This window comes from Numenius arquata, chromosome 17 (genome assembly GCF_964106895.1).
Source record: "Numenius arquata chromosome 17, bNumArq3.hap1.1, whole genome shotgun sequence".
NCBI classification, from domain to species: domain Eukaryota; kingdom Metazoa; phylum Chordata; class Aves; order Charadriiformes; family Scolopacidae; genus Numenius; species Numenius arquata.
Window position 1 is genome coordinate 7185530 of NC_133592.1, and position 15932 is coordinate 7201461.

Below are 15932 nucleotides of genomic sequence, written 5' to 3' on the forward strand. Positions count from 1 at the left end.
AAGAACAGGGAGATGCAGCAGGAATTGCCCTTCATCTGGCTGTGTTTTTCCTCCCAGGGTAAGGGACTAGCCAAGACAGGCACCTCAGAAGTCTGTAAAAGGAGAAAGCTGAAGGAGGAGCCTGAATGCCCAAGTACCATTCTGCCAGACAGCCCAGACAGATGGGCTCTCCTTGTCTGGGCCTGCTGAACACGGAGAGCTCATCTGGAAACAAGACTGGCATGGTGAGACGTTTCCCTGTCAGGACTGATAGGAGCACAGAGGGTGGATCTGTGTCTCCAGGTGGAGTGGGGCTGATGGCAGCGAGGGCTTCCAGAGCCATTGAGCTGTTGGCAGTCTTCTGAAGAGTAACAGCTTACATATTTGGCTCCAAAATTGATTGCCACCTCGTGTGGGTGAGTGCCAATGGTGAATTCGGTGCAGCAGTTGGAGCTTGAACTGTTGGCCTTACCTGTGCTTAGAGATCTCTCTTCTCTGGGAGCTGGCGGGTGGGGAAGGGTTTGCCTACACAAGCTCTCATCCCTTTCCCAACTACAAAAGCTCCTCGGCCTGCTTTGTCAGCCCTCTCCAACACATGCCCAAACTGCCTTGGGAGAGTGAGCATAGGGACCCCAGTGGGTGCTACAGGGAGCCTGTTGTCTGTGCTTCTCTGGAGAAGGAGCTAGTTGGGAAAAATCACTTGTTTTAAATCCCGGTAATGATGCTTAATGATAATGGTGCCTTGATTTCAGTTAGGGCTAAAACCTTGTTGGCTCACCCAGCTCTTGAGCAATGCTGGTGAGAGCAGAGGCAGGGCCCAGACTGGGTGACCAGGTAAGTATATCAGCAAAGTCAATCATGCCCTGGTGACAGGGAGGGTTTCTTCCCCACACTATTACTCCGTCCTTCCGTCCGTCCTTCCTTCGTCCACCTCAGCCTTGCGAGTGTGGAGCTGTTACTAGTCCAAGTCCTTCACCAGTTTTGGAGCCTGTTGTCAGGTCTCTTGTAAGTTCTTAGAACAGTGCGTCTCCTGCAGAAGACTAAACCAACTAAGCCATCAATAAATTAGAGCTGTTGGTATTTTCAGTTCTGCTGTTTGGACTTCAGGCTTTATTTTCCTGGAGGGTTTAAATCCACGGTTGAGGTGCATTGCTCCCTAAAGAGACTTGATTATCTAACTGGGTTTTTTTCCACCCCCCCCTCTCCTTTCTCCAATCCTGATGAAGTGGGTGGTGTTAGAGGTGAGCTGCTGGAGGGCATGGCACAGCAAAAGGGACTGAGCCAGGCAAGTGTGATGCACCTCTCAAAGCAGAGGTGACACAGGTCGCTGGGACACAGGCCTACCTCTTTATTATTGGATAATATTGGATAATAACTGTCTAGCAGCGTCATGGGAAAGGATATGGATTAAGAAAGATAACGAAAGGACAGGGCTTGGTGGAGCTCAGCAGCAAACATGGGGCTATTGTGTATTAAGCAGCTAACCCGATTAATTGCAGCCTGTTACAGCCTGAGATGCCCAGCTCTATAGGTGAGGACTGTTGGCTTTAAAGACATTGGTAACATGATTATCGCTGCTGTTATTGAATAGTCTCTGGCAAATGTTCCCAGATAGCTCCCACGTGGGACATTTGCTCTATGTGCTGCTCTTGATACTATATTGTAGTTATTAGAAAGTATTGTATTTTAATAAAGAGACATTTTATAGAGGAATAAACTTCTGGGTTTGGTTGCTGCAGGCTCTGTTCTCCCTGTAGCGCAGTCAGATCATACCACATCCATTCAAGTAACTGCAGCCCATGAGACAGAGCATTCCCAACCCTGCCCAAAATGTGATCTCACAATTATATGTGCAGAAATAAAATCTCTCCCTTAGCTCTTTCCTCTGGCCAGTAAGATGGAAGGAAAAAGGACAAGAATAGCTGGGAATCTGTGTTAAGCTCTTATTTCTCTATCCCGTCCCCTTCTTGGATGCTTGGTAGAAGGCTTCTAGGGAAGAAACTAGGAAAGGGCTCTCCACAGCATGCTAGTGAGGCTGACTTTCCATATCTACTAATTTCTCTGATAGTTCTGTTCTCTCCACCAGAACCCTGCTCTTCACAGAACTCCCCAGCACTTCTCTGCAGAGAACTGGTCTCAGACCATCTCACTTTGAGCAGGTTCCAGCTGCCGTAGTGACTGTCACTGCCGCCCTTAGCAGGCTGATCCAGCCGTGCGGGAGTTGATTCAGTGTGGAAATCTGGAGCCACTCTATGTCCTTCCAGCTGCAGAGACAGAGAATTATAGCAGAGGCTGATATAGGAGGGGGTGACAATTGTCCGAAGTCCTGTGTTTCCAGTCTCCTGCAGAAAGATTAGTCTGCCAGTGTCCACAGTCTTCAAGGGGCCTCTCTTCTGCTTCAAAAATGGAGCTTTCAGCAAACAGGTTAAGGAGCGACCAGTTTGATCTCAGTGGCAAGGAAGAGGGAATTGGACTGTAAATCAGGACACTGTTGCATGTTCATTCTGACAAGCTTCTTCAACGAAGTTACTTCATGTTCTTGCATCCCTTTTGGAGCAGAGAAAGCTGCTGCCAGAGCCCAGGGTAAATAATTCACTAAGAGAAGTGAATATATTTATGAAGAGTTAGTTAAAAGGCTGTGCTTCTGTCATGCCCACTTTCAGAGTTGTCTACTGAGGAGCTCGTTTCAGTGCTGCTTGTGGGGGGCAGTGGGGTGAAGCAGTGCCTGTGTGAGTGAAGGAGCCTTGTTAGCTTCAGATGGAAATGGAGAGTGACATGCTGAGCTGGACGGGACCACTGAGATCCTGCCTGAGGAGTTGACGTTCCTGAAAAGAGCACTTTATCCAGGCAGCAGGAGACAAACTGATGGGTCTGAGAGCTGGAGAAGGGGAGCTGAAAACGTAAGGACACGTTTTCAAGAGGGTCTGGATGGTGTTGCCCGCACAGGTTTTCACAGTGGGTGTGTGGCATGCAACCGCTCTCCTTTCAGAGTGCAAAAGGATGCGTTGTTGGGACAAGCTGATAAAAACTTTGCTGGGTAGGGCCCAAGGCAGGATGGGGAAGGTGTGGCTAAGGCTGCAGAGCACCTGAATTTCATGGGACATTGGTGTTCTGCACTCAGTGCTTTCCAAACCATGCACAACCCCAGCACAGGCTCGTGGCGATACCAAAGTGTGTGTTATTTCCTTCTCTCTCCATGCGAGAATTTACTCTTCTGTGAGAAGTGACTGTCAAAGCTAATAGACCAAGTCAACAGCAGAGCTCAGAGCCGAGTCCCGGCTGCAGAGGCTTTATGGTGCTTCTGCCAAAGGTGACCGGAGGAGAGAGGACAATAAACTACGCGGGTAATTTTCCACCAGAAGCAAACAAGCCTCGCTGGCTGCTCTTTCCTTCCCATATGTTGAGATAAAGCATCCGTGATAAACACCCGAGTGCAGAGCCGTTTTGCTCCCTGTGAACTGTTACTGGTGTGCAGATGTCTGTGGAGACCAGCTGATGCTGGCTGAGGAAGGGGCAGCTCCACTGGCTTCACAGCAGGAGTTGTTACCACAGTAGGGGAGGCTACTTGTAAACTTTGGTTATTGCATAGCAAACCCTGCCCTAGATGATGAAGAAAAGCAGGGAAGTGATGCCTTTACAGCAGAGAAGCCCTGCTGGGCTACTTTTGACAGCCAAAAAAAAAAAATCCTGGTGGTACTTTTTAGTAAAGTTTCCCTTTGTGAACAAAACAGGCTCTGCCTGGCCTGTGGCCAGGGCAGCAGTAGTGTCTGAGGCGGCTGCAGCAGGAGCTAGGCAAATCTGGCAGAGCTGGGGAGATGGCAGGGGAAGTGGAGGTGCCCGAGAGGCTTTTTCTTGCCTACCTGCTAACCTGCATCACACTTCTGTGATCTCAATGTGCCCAACACGTGGCTCTGCTTCCCCTGCCCTATGAGCAACACTCCCTGCCATGTAAACCCTGCCTTAGGCTTTGAGGCAGGGAGGATAACACTGTCCCTGCTCTCCATTAACAAAAGGAACCACACTGGTGTCCCACAACTTCTGCTCATACCTTTCTTCTGGGAAGTAATTTCCCTCCTTTTCTTCTGACATCTCCCTCCAGAGAATTGCTGTCTTCTATGAACATATCCATCTTGCTTCCCCACAGTCTCTGTGCTCATAAATCCTTCATATTCCTAGAGACGGTGTTTTAGGCTCTGTAGTTACCAAATCTGATCCTTAACTACTCCAGCTCCCACATCTGATGGAGCAAACCTGGTTTTCATGTTACCTCTTTACTGGCATTTCATATAGAAACCTCCTCTGAAGGTTGGAGAAATTTATCAGTTGCTGTTCTAGAGTTTACGGAGAGCTGGAGGTCATGAACAAGTGACAGGATATAGCTTCTGCAGGAAAAACTGGGTAACTGTGTCTTAAATTTAAGAATCAATGTCTTAATTTCAGATACTTTGTTCTGCCAGCATGGTGAACTCCAGACATGTTTTAATACTTCAAATACCACAGCATCCATAATACCTGGCAGATCCAGAGTTGTGGTGGGCTCTTAAACTTGCCCAAAAAACTGATAGAAGGCAGCTGGCTCTGAGGGGGGACACCAGCATCCTGGAAAGACGTCGGTAGTGAAGTAGACAACACGAGTGTTGGGTGGGGATGCAGGAGCTAAGACTGTCGTGACGTGATGCTGTGCTACTCAGTATGTACAGAGAAGATGCTTTTGCTTTTACGCCCTCTGTCCTGAAAGAGCTGCCTAAAGTTAAACTAAATGAGATCTGTTCCTCTGTTTAGGAGTGGTCATCTGTGTTTCAGCTCCATGGGAGGATCAGGATCAAGGTTAAGGTGGGGAGAGATCTTCCTCCTTCCAAAGAGAATAGGCTCAGGAAGCTAGCTCAGGGAAACGTCCTCCTCTTGGAATCCATCATGCCACCTAATGTATGAAAAAGGAAGCAAGTGGCATGCATTGTGAAAGGGTGATTCATTATCATTATTTCCTGGCATATTGATTCTCCGCTTCGACAAGAAAGCTCTGTCACGCCGTCAGCCGGCAGTGACGGATGGTCCTGCCGCAAATGTGTCGGCAGCGCCAGCTTAAACTAATGGCTGTGGGTGGGGGTAGGGGAGCAGCCAGGCATGGGCTGCTCTGCTGATGGTGGGGTGGCTGCACCCCGCTGCCTCTCTGGGTCCCTGGAAGGGGTGGCAGGCAGGTACAGTGATGTTCTTGCCAGGCTTTCCTCCTGGGAGGAGGAATGAGAGTTAGGGACAGAGTTGGAGAAGCTGTGGCTCGAGCTGTGGTGAATGGATGTCTTCACCTTTCTGACTCAACATACAGGTGGTTGTCATGTAACCTTTGTTCTATTTTTTTTCCCCAGTAACTCTTTCACTTACCCCTGGTTTGTGGCCATTTGCCCCCATGCTTTCTAGAGCCAGTAAATCATCCTTGTTTAAACTGGAACCAATGGTTTGAAGGTTGAAGTTCACTGTTGAACCTGCGAAGCATTGTCTGTCTCTAGCCCTCCTTCCTGGGATCACAGAGAGGTTATCCAACATCATGGTTCTGCAGAATCTCACTTCTGAGCTTGCTTCCCCCTTGCCAAGCCACCTCTTTCCATGACAGCACATCTCTCTCCCCCCTGTTTCCCAGCATGGCTCAATTCGAGGTCTTCTCCATTATTTTCTACATGCCAATAGAGAGACAGACGTGGAGCACCAGGTGAAACATCTCAAAAGCATAGTGTCTTGCCAGGGATGCAAAGGCGGGGGGGCTAAGCCAGAAACTCATTTTGAGCATGACTAATTCTTCCAGCAACCTACCATGATGCAGGGGGGTTGGGGTGTGTGTGGAAAAAACGTGTTTCAGCCTTGGACTTCTTTTTTCCTGCAGTGGTCTGTCTGCAGAGAGATGAAGCTCATGGACAAACCAGCATTTTTCATTTGCGAATGTGTTTGCCCTGACTCTGCAAAACAATCCTTAAACTTAGAATGGCTAAATTATCTTCACTTCTCTGCAGGTCTCTTATGCTTCCATTAAAGCTCACAAAAAATGTATTTTTCTTTTTGTAATCCCCAGACTCCCATATTCTCCCGAAGTGCTCATATTTGGATGTCTGCTCATCCATATTCATCCTTCTTCCACCTGCAAGACCCACAGCAGAGCTGCTCGGTCTCAGGATTGACATCTCCTGAGTCAGGCAGGACTGGCAGCAGTAGCTGTCTGCAAGGTCTGCATCGTCTGAGAAGAGCCAGTGTTTGCTCCTCAAAGATTGAGAGGAGGGGTCTCTATGGGAGGCAGTTGGACAGTGGTGATGAAACTCATCACAACTTTTCCTTTATGGCATACCTCCCCCTCACCCCTCCATCCCCCCCAGCTTCACTTACATCCTTCAGTAAAAAGGGTGCTCAGACCTCTAGAGGAGAGAAGGTGAGATGAGCGGAAGTGTCCTCTGTGCCTTGTTAACTGCAAAGCCCCTCTGTGGTGTCTGTGAGTTTGGAGTGGGTCTGACACTGTTGAAAAATCACGACAAGCGAAACCCTTGATTGCATTTTAAATACTTGTATAAAACAAGTTTTAAAACAAAGTTTCCATGAAACCTACTAATAATCCATGGTAGCATTGCTGTCCACCTCCCTTTGTGGGTCTGGGTGCTGTTGGTCGTGGTATCTGAAGGTCTCTCCTCCCTGGAGCATGTTGCTTATGTCCTCTGTCCTGCATATACAGCAATGGAGTGAGGCTTTTTTTTATGAACCCATGACTTTGCCAGGGTCCTTGTGGTGAAGCAATGCTGTCGGACAGTTTATGTGGCAACTGTAGGTGACTTGAAATAGTGTGGTGTGACTCTTGCCTTCAGCCTGGTGTCCCGGGTAGAGGAGGATGAGAGCAGGAGCTTTGTGTGTACCTGCAGGATCCTGAGCTGCCTCTTGCCTGCTCAAAGCTGCCTGTCAGTCAGAGTCTGTCATCTTCTTTTCATCTTGATTTATCATCCAGCATAACTAGGTTTCAGAGTTTCATTTTTGGGCTTGCCTCCTCCCAGGGACAGGCAGATAAATCTGGCATGCAAATGTGTTTGCTCTCCGGTTCCAGGAGTGAGAGACTCTTCTGCCGCAGGGAGTGAGAGAAAACACAGCTGATGGGGCAGGGCTGCTGTTGTCTTCTCCAGGGCTGGAATTGCACAGGGGAGGCTTCCAGTTTAGCCAGCATCACTGCTCTCAAGGGTCATGCATTTGCAGAGCACTAGCGCTAGGGCAGGAGGGACACAGCTTGCCTTGTTGGAAACAGTACCAGTTTAGATCTTAGTATTGGATCATTGCTCCTTGTGACTTTAATATGTTTGATTTCTGAAAGAAGTATTTAAGGAAAACCAGAGATTATGAATTCTAGCTGTTTAAGGCAAAAACTTCTATCCATCAGCTAGGAAATCAACAGGAATTCTGTTCCTTCAGTGCTCTCTGCCAGAAAAGCATGTGTCAGGGCAGAGGAGAGCCTGTGAGTCTTTGAGAGATGCTCTGAGGATGGGGTGCCAGCCTGGGAGTTCCCCTGGACTGGTCCTGTTAGCACTGGTGCAGGAAGCAGGGCTTTGATCCAGTGGTGAGAGTGAGTTGGGGGATGGAAATAGTTCACTCTTTGCTCTGCTGAGCAGAGCAGGTAGAGATTTACTGTTTTGTGTATGGGAGAAGAGGTGCAAGACTTGTGCAGTTACCTCCAGTCCAGAACCAGGACTGGACCGCAGAGGCTGACCACCTCTCCTAAGCGAGAGGGAAAGGAACAGTCTCAGTGTATGTCCAGAGCTGCCTAACCTGGTTTGTCTTATTGCCCAGGGCACCTTCTTTTCCTTGTAGCTGGTGCAAGCCTGGGGAGCGCAGCCAATGTCACATCACCTGGAACACAGCCCTCAGCTCATCTTGCCGGAGCAGATATGGCTGGGAAGCGTCTCCCCTTTGGGAGCAACAGGGGAAGCACAACAACCATACCTGTGTTCTCAGTGCCCCTTGCTTGCTGGCTTGAGTGAAGGCGAGGGGAATTGCACACCCTCAGAGCAATGAGCTGTTGCTTTCCATAGTCCCCTGTGACTGCTCTTGGGGGAGTAAATAGAGCCCAACACTCCCAAAGTGGCCTGGCCTTCATGGTGCCATGGTGATGCTGTCATCTCTCCAGTCCAGTGTTCATCAACTCACCCTGTCACTGGGAAACAGTGGGAAGCGAGACATTTCCTGAGGCAGCATGAGATGAAATACCGTGTGTGGCTCAGTAAGGGCTCAGCACAAAGCCAGTGTTTGCCAGGGGGAAGAAAAGGAGGGTTGTTTTGAGCAGAGAAATTAGGATTCGGAGAGCACTGGGAGCAAATGTTCAGTAAGGTTAATCCAGTCTCACTGGGGACAAAAGAGGCAGTGTTTGCTAACTGGTCTGTAACTGTCCCTTCTCGTCCCATCCCTGCCAGGGTTTCTCATCTCCAGCCACCTGTCTCAGGCAGAGCAGTACTGGGCACAGAACAAGCCCGTGTCTCTGTCACCCCACCGTGAGCCTGCCCGGCCCAGAGCACCGGTGGCCAGCCTTCTATGGGCTTGGCCGCAGGACTGTGCGCTGCTCTGTTTAATTCCTCTGTATTTATATTTATGACATTCAAAGTTGTCTATAGCAGTAGTCTCAGCATTTTGTTATTTTTTTTCATTACCTGATAACTCACGGCTCTGCTCCGATGCCTCACAACAGCGCAGGAGACAGCTCTGCACAAGCCACAGTGGCCCATCCATTGCCAGCACCAGCCTGTAAATCTTGCTGCTTGCTGCCCAGGGCAGGGCTTTTTTTTCCCCTGTTCCTTGTTAACTCCAGCAGCTGATGATCATCTTTCCTAGGTTGATGTGATTTCTGTGACACCAGAATTAGTTTTCTGCTGGTTTTATGTGCCATGCTAGGAATAAAAGTCTAGCAGTAACTGCTTCTGGCTCAAATTTCCACTGGCGGAGTAAATAAGGGCATTAGCCCAATCTCCTCAATTCATTTTTTTTTTTTGTCCATAGCACGTCACTTTTTGTGATAAGCTTTGTAAAATGTTGTTAGGCTTTTCCCTGACATAAGTGAAGGGTAGACGAGCAGACTTTGTGCCTGGAAGTGATGAATTTTAATAGCAGTCTTACAGTGCTGCTCTAGTCCCTTCCAGACTGGCTTCTCTACCCTGGGATTAACTACAGACAGCCTGTTCCTCCTGCCCGGGAAATGGCTGGCTAGTTCTTGCTCTATGGTGCTTGACAGATCTCAGGGACGGGGAAGCTCGGTAGTAGCTGCTGCTGATCCCGTGCATCTGCCTGTGTACGTGGGTGAGGTCTTGGAAACATTAGTCCAGTTGCAGATGTGTAGGAATATTACTGGGGTTGACTGCAGCCAGGTTTAATCTTCTCTTCCTTCAGAGGTCAAAGCTCAAACACCTTTAAGCCATTTCTAAATGGTGGTATGTAGCCAAGGTGCGTGGCAGAAGCATCTGAGACCCTTCATGGCGATGGACTCAGCCAGCCGTGTCAGTGTTATTCTCCTGAAGGGCCCAGAGCACTGTTTGCTATCAGGGGTGGGAGACTGGAGGGAGATGCCTGCCAAAGGCAGTCCCAAGCCCATTCCCTTATCTGCTGACTAGCACTAAATGCAAGTCGTGATTAATTCCTGTGTATCTTGCCTTTGATGTACCGCCTCCTCCAGAGATAAGGAGATGCTCCTGTGGAGCAGGAGAGAGAGCTGGTGCCAATGGGAGGAGGGTTGTGGGGAGTGCGGACCTGGGCTTGACCTGTAACCTTCTCTCTTTCTCCAGCTTTCATCCTCATGATTATTCTGGCCCTCATCCGCATCAGCAGAGGCCAAGCTGAAGGTCACCCATCCATGGCCCAGCTGTCAGGCATCCGCAATCTCTTTGGGGTGTGCGTCTACTCCTTCATGTGCCAGCACTCCCTGCCATCCCTCATCACACCCATCTCCAAGAAGAAGCATGTCAACAAGCTTGTGCTGCTCGATTACGTCCTGATCCTGGCTTTCTACAGCCTTCTGTCCTTCACTGCCATTTACTGCTTCCGCAATGACACCCTCATGGACATGTACACACTCAACTTCACCAACTGCGAGATCATCAACGTTGCCTTCATTCGCTACTTCCTGGGCCTCTTCCCTGTCTTCACCATCAGCACCAACTTCCCCATCATCGCAGTGACCCTGCGCAACAACTGGAAGACCCTTTTCCACAGAGAAGGGGGGACCTACCCGTGGGTGGTGGACAGGATTGTCTTTCCTGCCATCACGCTGATTCCCCCAGTGCTGGTGGCTTTCTGCACCCACGATCTAGAGTCCTTGGTGGGCATCACAGGAGCCTATGCTGGGAACGGGATCCAGTATCTCATCCCGGCTTTCCTCGCGTACTGCAGTCGGAAGGACACTCAGCTGGTCTTCGGCAGCGGGACGGTTAACAAGCACCTCTCCCCTTTCCGACACACCTTCTGGATTGTGTTCGTGCTCATATGGGGCTTCTCTTGCTTTGTGTTTGTGACTGCAAACATTGTCCTGAGCGAGTCAAAACTCTGATGTGAGGGTGGCAGCAACGCTCCCTCCTGGGCTCCAGAGACTTGGGCATTTCAGTTCCCCCTCTGTGGAGGGGGGGGCAGAGGCAGCATGAAGGGAATTTTTCCAGGCCATGGGCTTAGTGGCACGGGTTAGACCTGGAAATGGACTTTCTTCACTCTGTTTTGGGTGTCGATGGAGTGGACTCAGCCTTGTTACAGTGGGGGTTCGCAGACCCACCATATGAAGCCACGGGGCTGAGCCCTTGGCAGTCTGCGCAATTAACCAGTGTCCAGCCATTTCTGCCTTCAGCTCTGTTGGAGCGTCACTCTCTGTCCCTACAGGGGCTCTGCGTGCTGCGGGTCTCAGCACACAGTAGAGCAGACAGCCTTGGCTTCACACCCCACTAAGCGGCTAAATGTCCCTTCTCCCAAAGGCAGTGACATGTATTGAAAATCCAGTGGGAGTTTGTGGGAATTGAGTCTTTTCTTTCAGCTGAGACCCCTCCCAGCCAACCTCCTGTACCAGATGAGGGAAGAAGTTAAGGTGGGAATAGCCCTAATTCAGACAAAAATAACTTTTTGTTCTGTTGCACTTTCTTTTTTCTAGAGGCATTAACCTGTTTTGTGCACCTTGGATTGCCTGGGAGCTGGGATCTTTTGCTTAGAGCTGGATTTCTCCAGTCTGGGAGTTTACATGCACACTTCTCACCCTGTTCTTCTGTGCTGTGGCAGCCCCAGCCAGCCGGAGCGATGTCCCTACGCGTGCAGGGACACAGCTCTTCGTCCTTGGGAAGGAAATCACAGCCTTGTGTCCCTCGGTTCCTGCATGCAGCTGGCGGAGCCCTGCTCCCTTTCTCACCTTTGCACGGGGCCAGTGTGGCCAGCCAGACCCTGACTCCAGTGGCCAGGATTGGTGCGTGCTGGGGAAGTGCTAATTAGCCAGTCCTGACACGTGCGAGGCCTGGGAGAGCTCTGGCTGTGCACACTGATGGGTTTCCAGCCTCCTGTGCTGGGTAATTAGCCTTGAAACAAGGTGGGTGTTAACTCCAGGGAATGGGCTGGTGCCAGGAGGCAGCGGCGGTGCCCTGGCTCAGCCCTGCCTGCAGGAGCAGAGCTCCTGGGTGCTACGGGAGAGCAAAAACTGAAACCCTGCTGAATCCCCCCCCCCCTTCTCTTCCCGTACAGAAGGTGGGCTCTGGGCTGGTCCTGTTCAGCTTATCTGAGAGTTGGGCTGCCTCTCATCTTGGGCAGCCGGTGCTGAGGGTGACTCTCTGCTTCTGAGGCTTCTGGTGGTTGCTCTAATGCCATGCAGAGACCAACAGCACCGGGTCCTGTGCTCTGAGGCCCTTGGGCAAAGATCCTACAGGTTTTTCAAACAAAAGGAAGAACTTTTTAAAGTTTTAACCTGAACTATTTAACCCTCTCTTACTTAAAGCAGGTTCAAAGCCAGGTGCATGTCACTTAGCATTAGATCCTCTTGCCCTCTGCACTTGCTGCAGGATTGAGTGTCACCGCTCACTAAAGCAAGCTTTGAACTGCAGCTCTTTTTAATCAAGCTCTGTGTTCAAGTAGGACTTTCTCGTTTCCATATGACCTGAAGTGCTCCTCCTGGGGGAATATGCAAGTACCTGGAGCTGTATAAAAACACTTCATGGCTTTTAAAGTAAAACCCTGCACCTCTTGAGCCTGAGCACCGCCACTGTGTCCTCGCCGAGCTGCTTGGAGAGGATCCGGGGGGACTGTTTAGGATGAGACAAACAGGCGTTGGCAGCCCTCGCTGGTGAGTTTTAAACAAACCCAAGTGCTCCAGGGAAGCTGATTGTGGCATCTTCAGTGCCAAATCAGCAAGGTATCTTACAGGTAGCTGGTGCTGGTGTCTCATTTAAGAAGAGGGACAGTAGCTGTGTAGGTTGAAGGGCGCACGGATGGGGCAGCTAGCTGGAAGCCACCTGTGAGGCAGCTGGGAGCCGGGCAGAGCTGGAGGGAGGAATTTAATGCTGATGAAATGAGCCTTTGGGAAGCTGGAGAGGCCGCGGGGGCTGTTCCTCTGCACAAGTGCGCAGGTGTGGGTTTATGGAGGGGGCTGAGCCCTTTCCTGTCGCGCTGCCTGCCCTTTACAAGGCACTTGGCTCAGCCTCCATCCCTTCAAGTGCCCATTTCCATCTCTTGCCTTCACGTTTCATTTGCCAGCCAGAGAATGGGGCTGTTCTCTTTTATTTCATCTCCTCTCATCCTCCCTTTCCCTCTTGGTCTCCCTCCCTTCCTGCCCCTGTTTCATACAGGGCAGCCTCCCACCTGCCTTGCCCTGGGGTGGGAGGGAGGGAGCCCAGTCTGGCACCCCCTCTCCTGCATCTCTTACATTTGAAGATGTGCCTTCTCGTCCCTGGCCTGGGTGGCCACCTCTCTTCCTCAGCATGGCGTGGCAGTGACTTCTAAGGGGCTTTAGCTCTAAGAGCTGCTTGGAACCAGGCTTCGGATGCAGTAGCACGGTGCAGGCTCGCATCCTGACACCAGCCTCCGCCGTGGTACCTTACTGAGAAGGACTCTGGTCCCCAGGGAGCATCAGTGCTTTCTTAAATAAATAACCACAGATTCCCAGACACCCGCTGTCCTTGCACAGCAGCAAAACAAATCTATCCAAGGAATCGGGGTGATTAACGGAAAGAAGCTCTACGGTGGAGAGAACGTTTTTCATATAAAACATGACATAGCAATGCCTTAAAAATTACTGGAGAAAGCGGGAAGGGGATGGCTCAGCGGAGCCAGCGTGGCCTGAGGGTGGGCTGGGGGGATGCTGGGTGACCCCAGCACGGTGTGGGGCGGGAGCTCTCTCCTCTCACCCATCACCCATGAGTCAATTTTTATTTGGCCGTTATCAGCACTAACAATTCATTACTACCGATTCTCACGTGATGCTTGTCCTGACTGTAATTAGTTTTCCAAAAATGGGATTAAAAACAATAAAATGCACATTATACATCTGGTTTAGTCTGCCTTCTTTTTCTACCCCCTTCCTCCTCCCCTGCGTGCACTGAGCAGCTATTCATTGGGGGAGAGTGGGGGGGATGTTGTGACTGATGGGGCTGCAGGCCAAGGAGAAACGGCAAGCGGAGAGGCTAATAGAGACCCTCACCTCTTCTCTATTAGCCTCCTGCAACTCTAGGTGGTAGCTGGAAACTCAATTAAAACATCTGTACTTTCCCCTTCTCAATTACGGCTCCTTACACTTAAAAGCAAACAAATTGAATTGCTTCACCGCCTCGGGCTGCAAAGGCAGTTTCTGCCAACAAATTTATTATCACCATAAAGCGCAGCTTGATTTATGTTAAAATATTAAAACAGATCTTTATGATGGAAATAAACACTTTCTGCTGTGATTCTCTCGAAGGACCTCACAAGCAGCGGAGGATTTCGGGGCTTGGGCTGTAAATCTGAGATCAAACTGGCATCGAGGATGGAGTCGGTCTTTTGCAGCACTTGGAAGAGTAACGGCCAGGGAAGGGAAAATAAAAACTTGGAGCTTGAGAGGCAGGTTTAGAGGAGGCGTGAACGTCACTGAGAAGCCATGTGTCACTTGGGGGGCTTTAGCTGTGTGAAGGCTTATGAGATGATGCTCACCGGCCTTTCCCCAGCGTGGGTTTGGGCAGCTCCAACCCCGGGGGCTGTCGGCAGCCTGGGGAAGGGCACCTGCCCACAGGGGCTTGGCCACGGGGGCTGCCAGCAGCCAAAGTGATGCCCGGGTGACCCCATGCTGGGGCACAGGGCTTCTTCCACTGGGCCAGCAGCCAGCACCTGCCTGGCTCCTGCTGACCTCCCCAGGGTGCTGCGGCCCCAGGGGCTCTCCCAGCCCGGGGAAGGCAATGCATGGCCACGCAGCAGGGCAGGGAAGGGGTTGTGCCCTGAGGGTGCCGGGGGGGGGCAGATGGGACCCCAGGGAAGGTTTTGTGCTGCTGACAGGAGGCAGGAACCGGGAGGTGGCTGTGCCTCTCTCGAGCATCCTTGGGCATAGGCACAGCAACACCCTGCTCTTCCCATACTGGGACCAACACTTTCCTGGCCCCGTATCTTTTCTGGTTGTACCATTCATGATTTAACCAGCAGCACCCACCCTCACCGGGGCCACCGTCACCAGAGCACCACCAGCATGTCCTTGCCATTGGAAACCTCTTCCCCGTGGCTGATCCCTGCTGGGCTGCCTTGTTCCCCCCTCCCTCAGCAGGCTGGGTCTTGCGATGCCAAGTGAGGGGGGTAGTGAAAATAATACATGCCATGGTGATGCCGGAGCTGGCAGAAGCAGGGGGTGGGTGCCGGGGGAGGCTGTTGGCCAGGGGACACTGCCTGCCCCCCACAGTGGGGCAGATCCCACGAGGTGGGTGGCCAGCACTGAGCCGGCCGTATTTCTTTCTCTTTGCACATAAATGGCAGCCCGCAGCGTCCCAGGGCGGCACGGGTGCCGGAGCCAGCTGAATTAAAAAATGATTGATTAGACAATTTCACCAAAAAGAAATAATATCCCTCAGCGGCTGTTAAGCACTAAATTACCCAACCCCTGCTCTGGAAAGCCCGGTCAGAGGGTGCTTCCAGGCTGCTGCTCCCCCGCAGATTTGTCCCTGGTGAAGGGATGCTGCAGGAGCAGCTCAGCCCTTCCTTGGTCCCCAGGGAGGTGGAGGGGGGGGCGTTACGCAGCTCCCACCCGGCACTGGAATGGGAGAAAAATGCTGCTCACCCCTCCTGATTAGTGTATAAAGATGATATGGAAAGGCCACCATGGTGGCAGGGGACATGGGTGCTGGACACCCATATGGGGCACCCAGGATGGCCCTGGCCTTACACGGGGTGCTAACACCCGTCCCCGGGGCCACTTTCCCTGGGAGCCCCCACAACACCCCATCCCCCTGTCCCTCTCTGCCCTCAGCCTCCCACAGCAGAGCCCTTCAATAAAACATGAAGCAAATCCATTTGGCCTCTGCTGAGTCACTGGGGACATCACTAATTAATTTAAAACGTGGGTTGGGGATTTTTGATATTTATTTTTTTTTCCCCTTTTCTGCTCTCTTTTGTTCTCACAGCCCCAACCCCACCTCAGGCTTGGTCCTGACCCTGCTGAGCCAAAGGTGCAGCGGTGTGTACTGGCTTCCTTGGGCCAGAAATGCACAATTTGGGGGAAAACTCCCCAGGGCACATTGGAGCCTCCTGGGGACCAGCCTGTCACCCCCGGGGGCATCCAGGGCACCCGGCTGGTGAGACCCACCCTGGGCAAATGGGTGCCATCACCTGGGGCAGCCCAGCAAGGATCCTGGAGCCTTCAACCAAGTTTATTTATTTATGGCCTTTATTTATATACTAGCACCTCCCTCCCTTGCCACTAGGCTTCTAAGGGGCTGCCAAAGCAATTAAGAGACAATTGCAATGATAAATAAGTAAAGGGA

The 15932-nt window shown here is 51.2% G+C and overlaps 1 protein-coding gene across 1 annotated transcript in view; it reads left to right on the forward strand.

Annotated features, from left to right (window-relative positions):
- TMEM104 (transmembrane protein 104) overlaps positions 1-10525 on the forward strand; it is a 40571-nt gene extending 30046 nt beyond the window's left edge. Inside the window, exon 9 of the mRNA XM_074160285.1 lies at positions 9765-10525. Coding sequence (XP_074016386.1) covers positions 9765-10525 — 761 coding nt within the window. The remainder of the gene's footprint in view (positions 1-9764) is intronic.
- The last annotated feature ends 5407 nt before the right edge of the window (positions 10526-15932 follow it).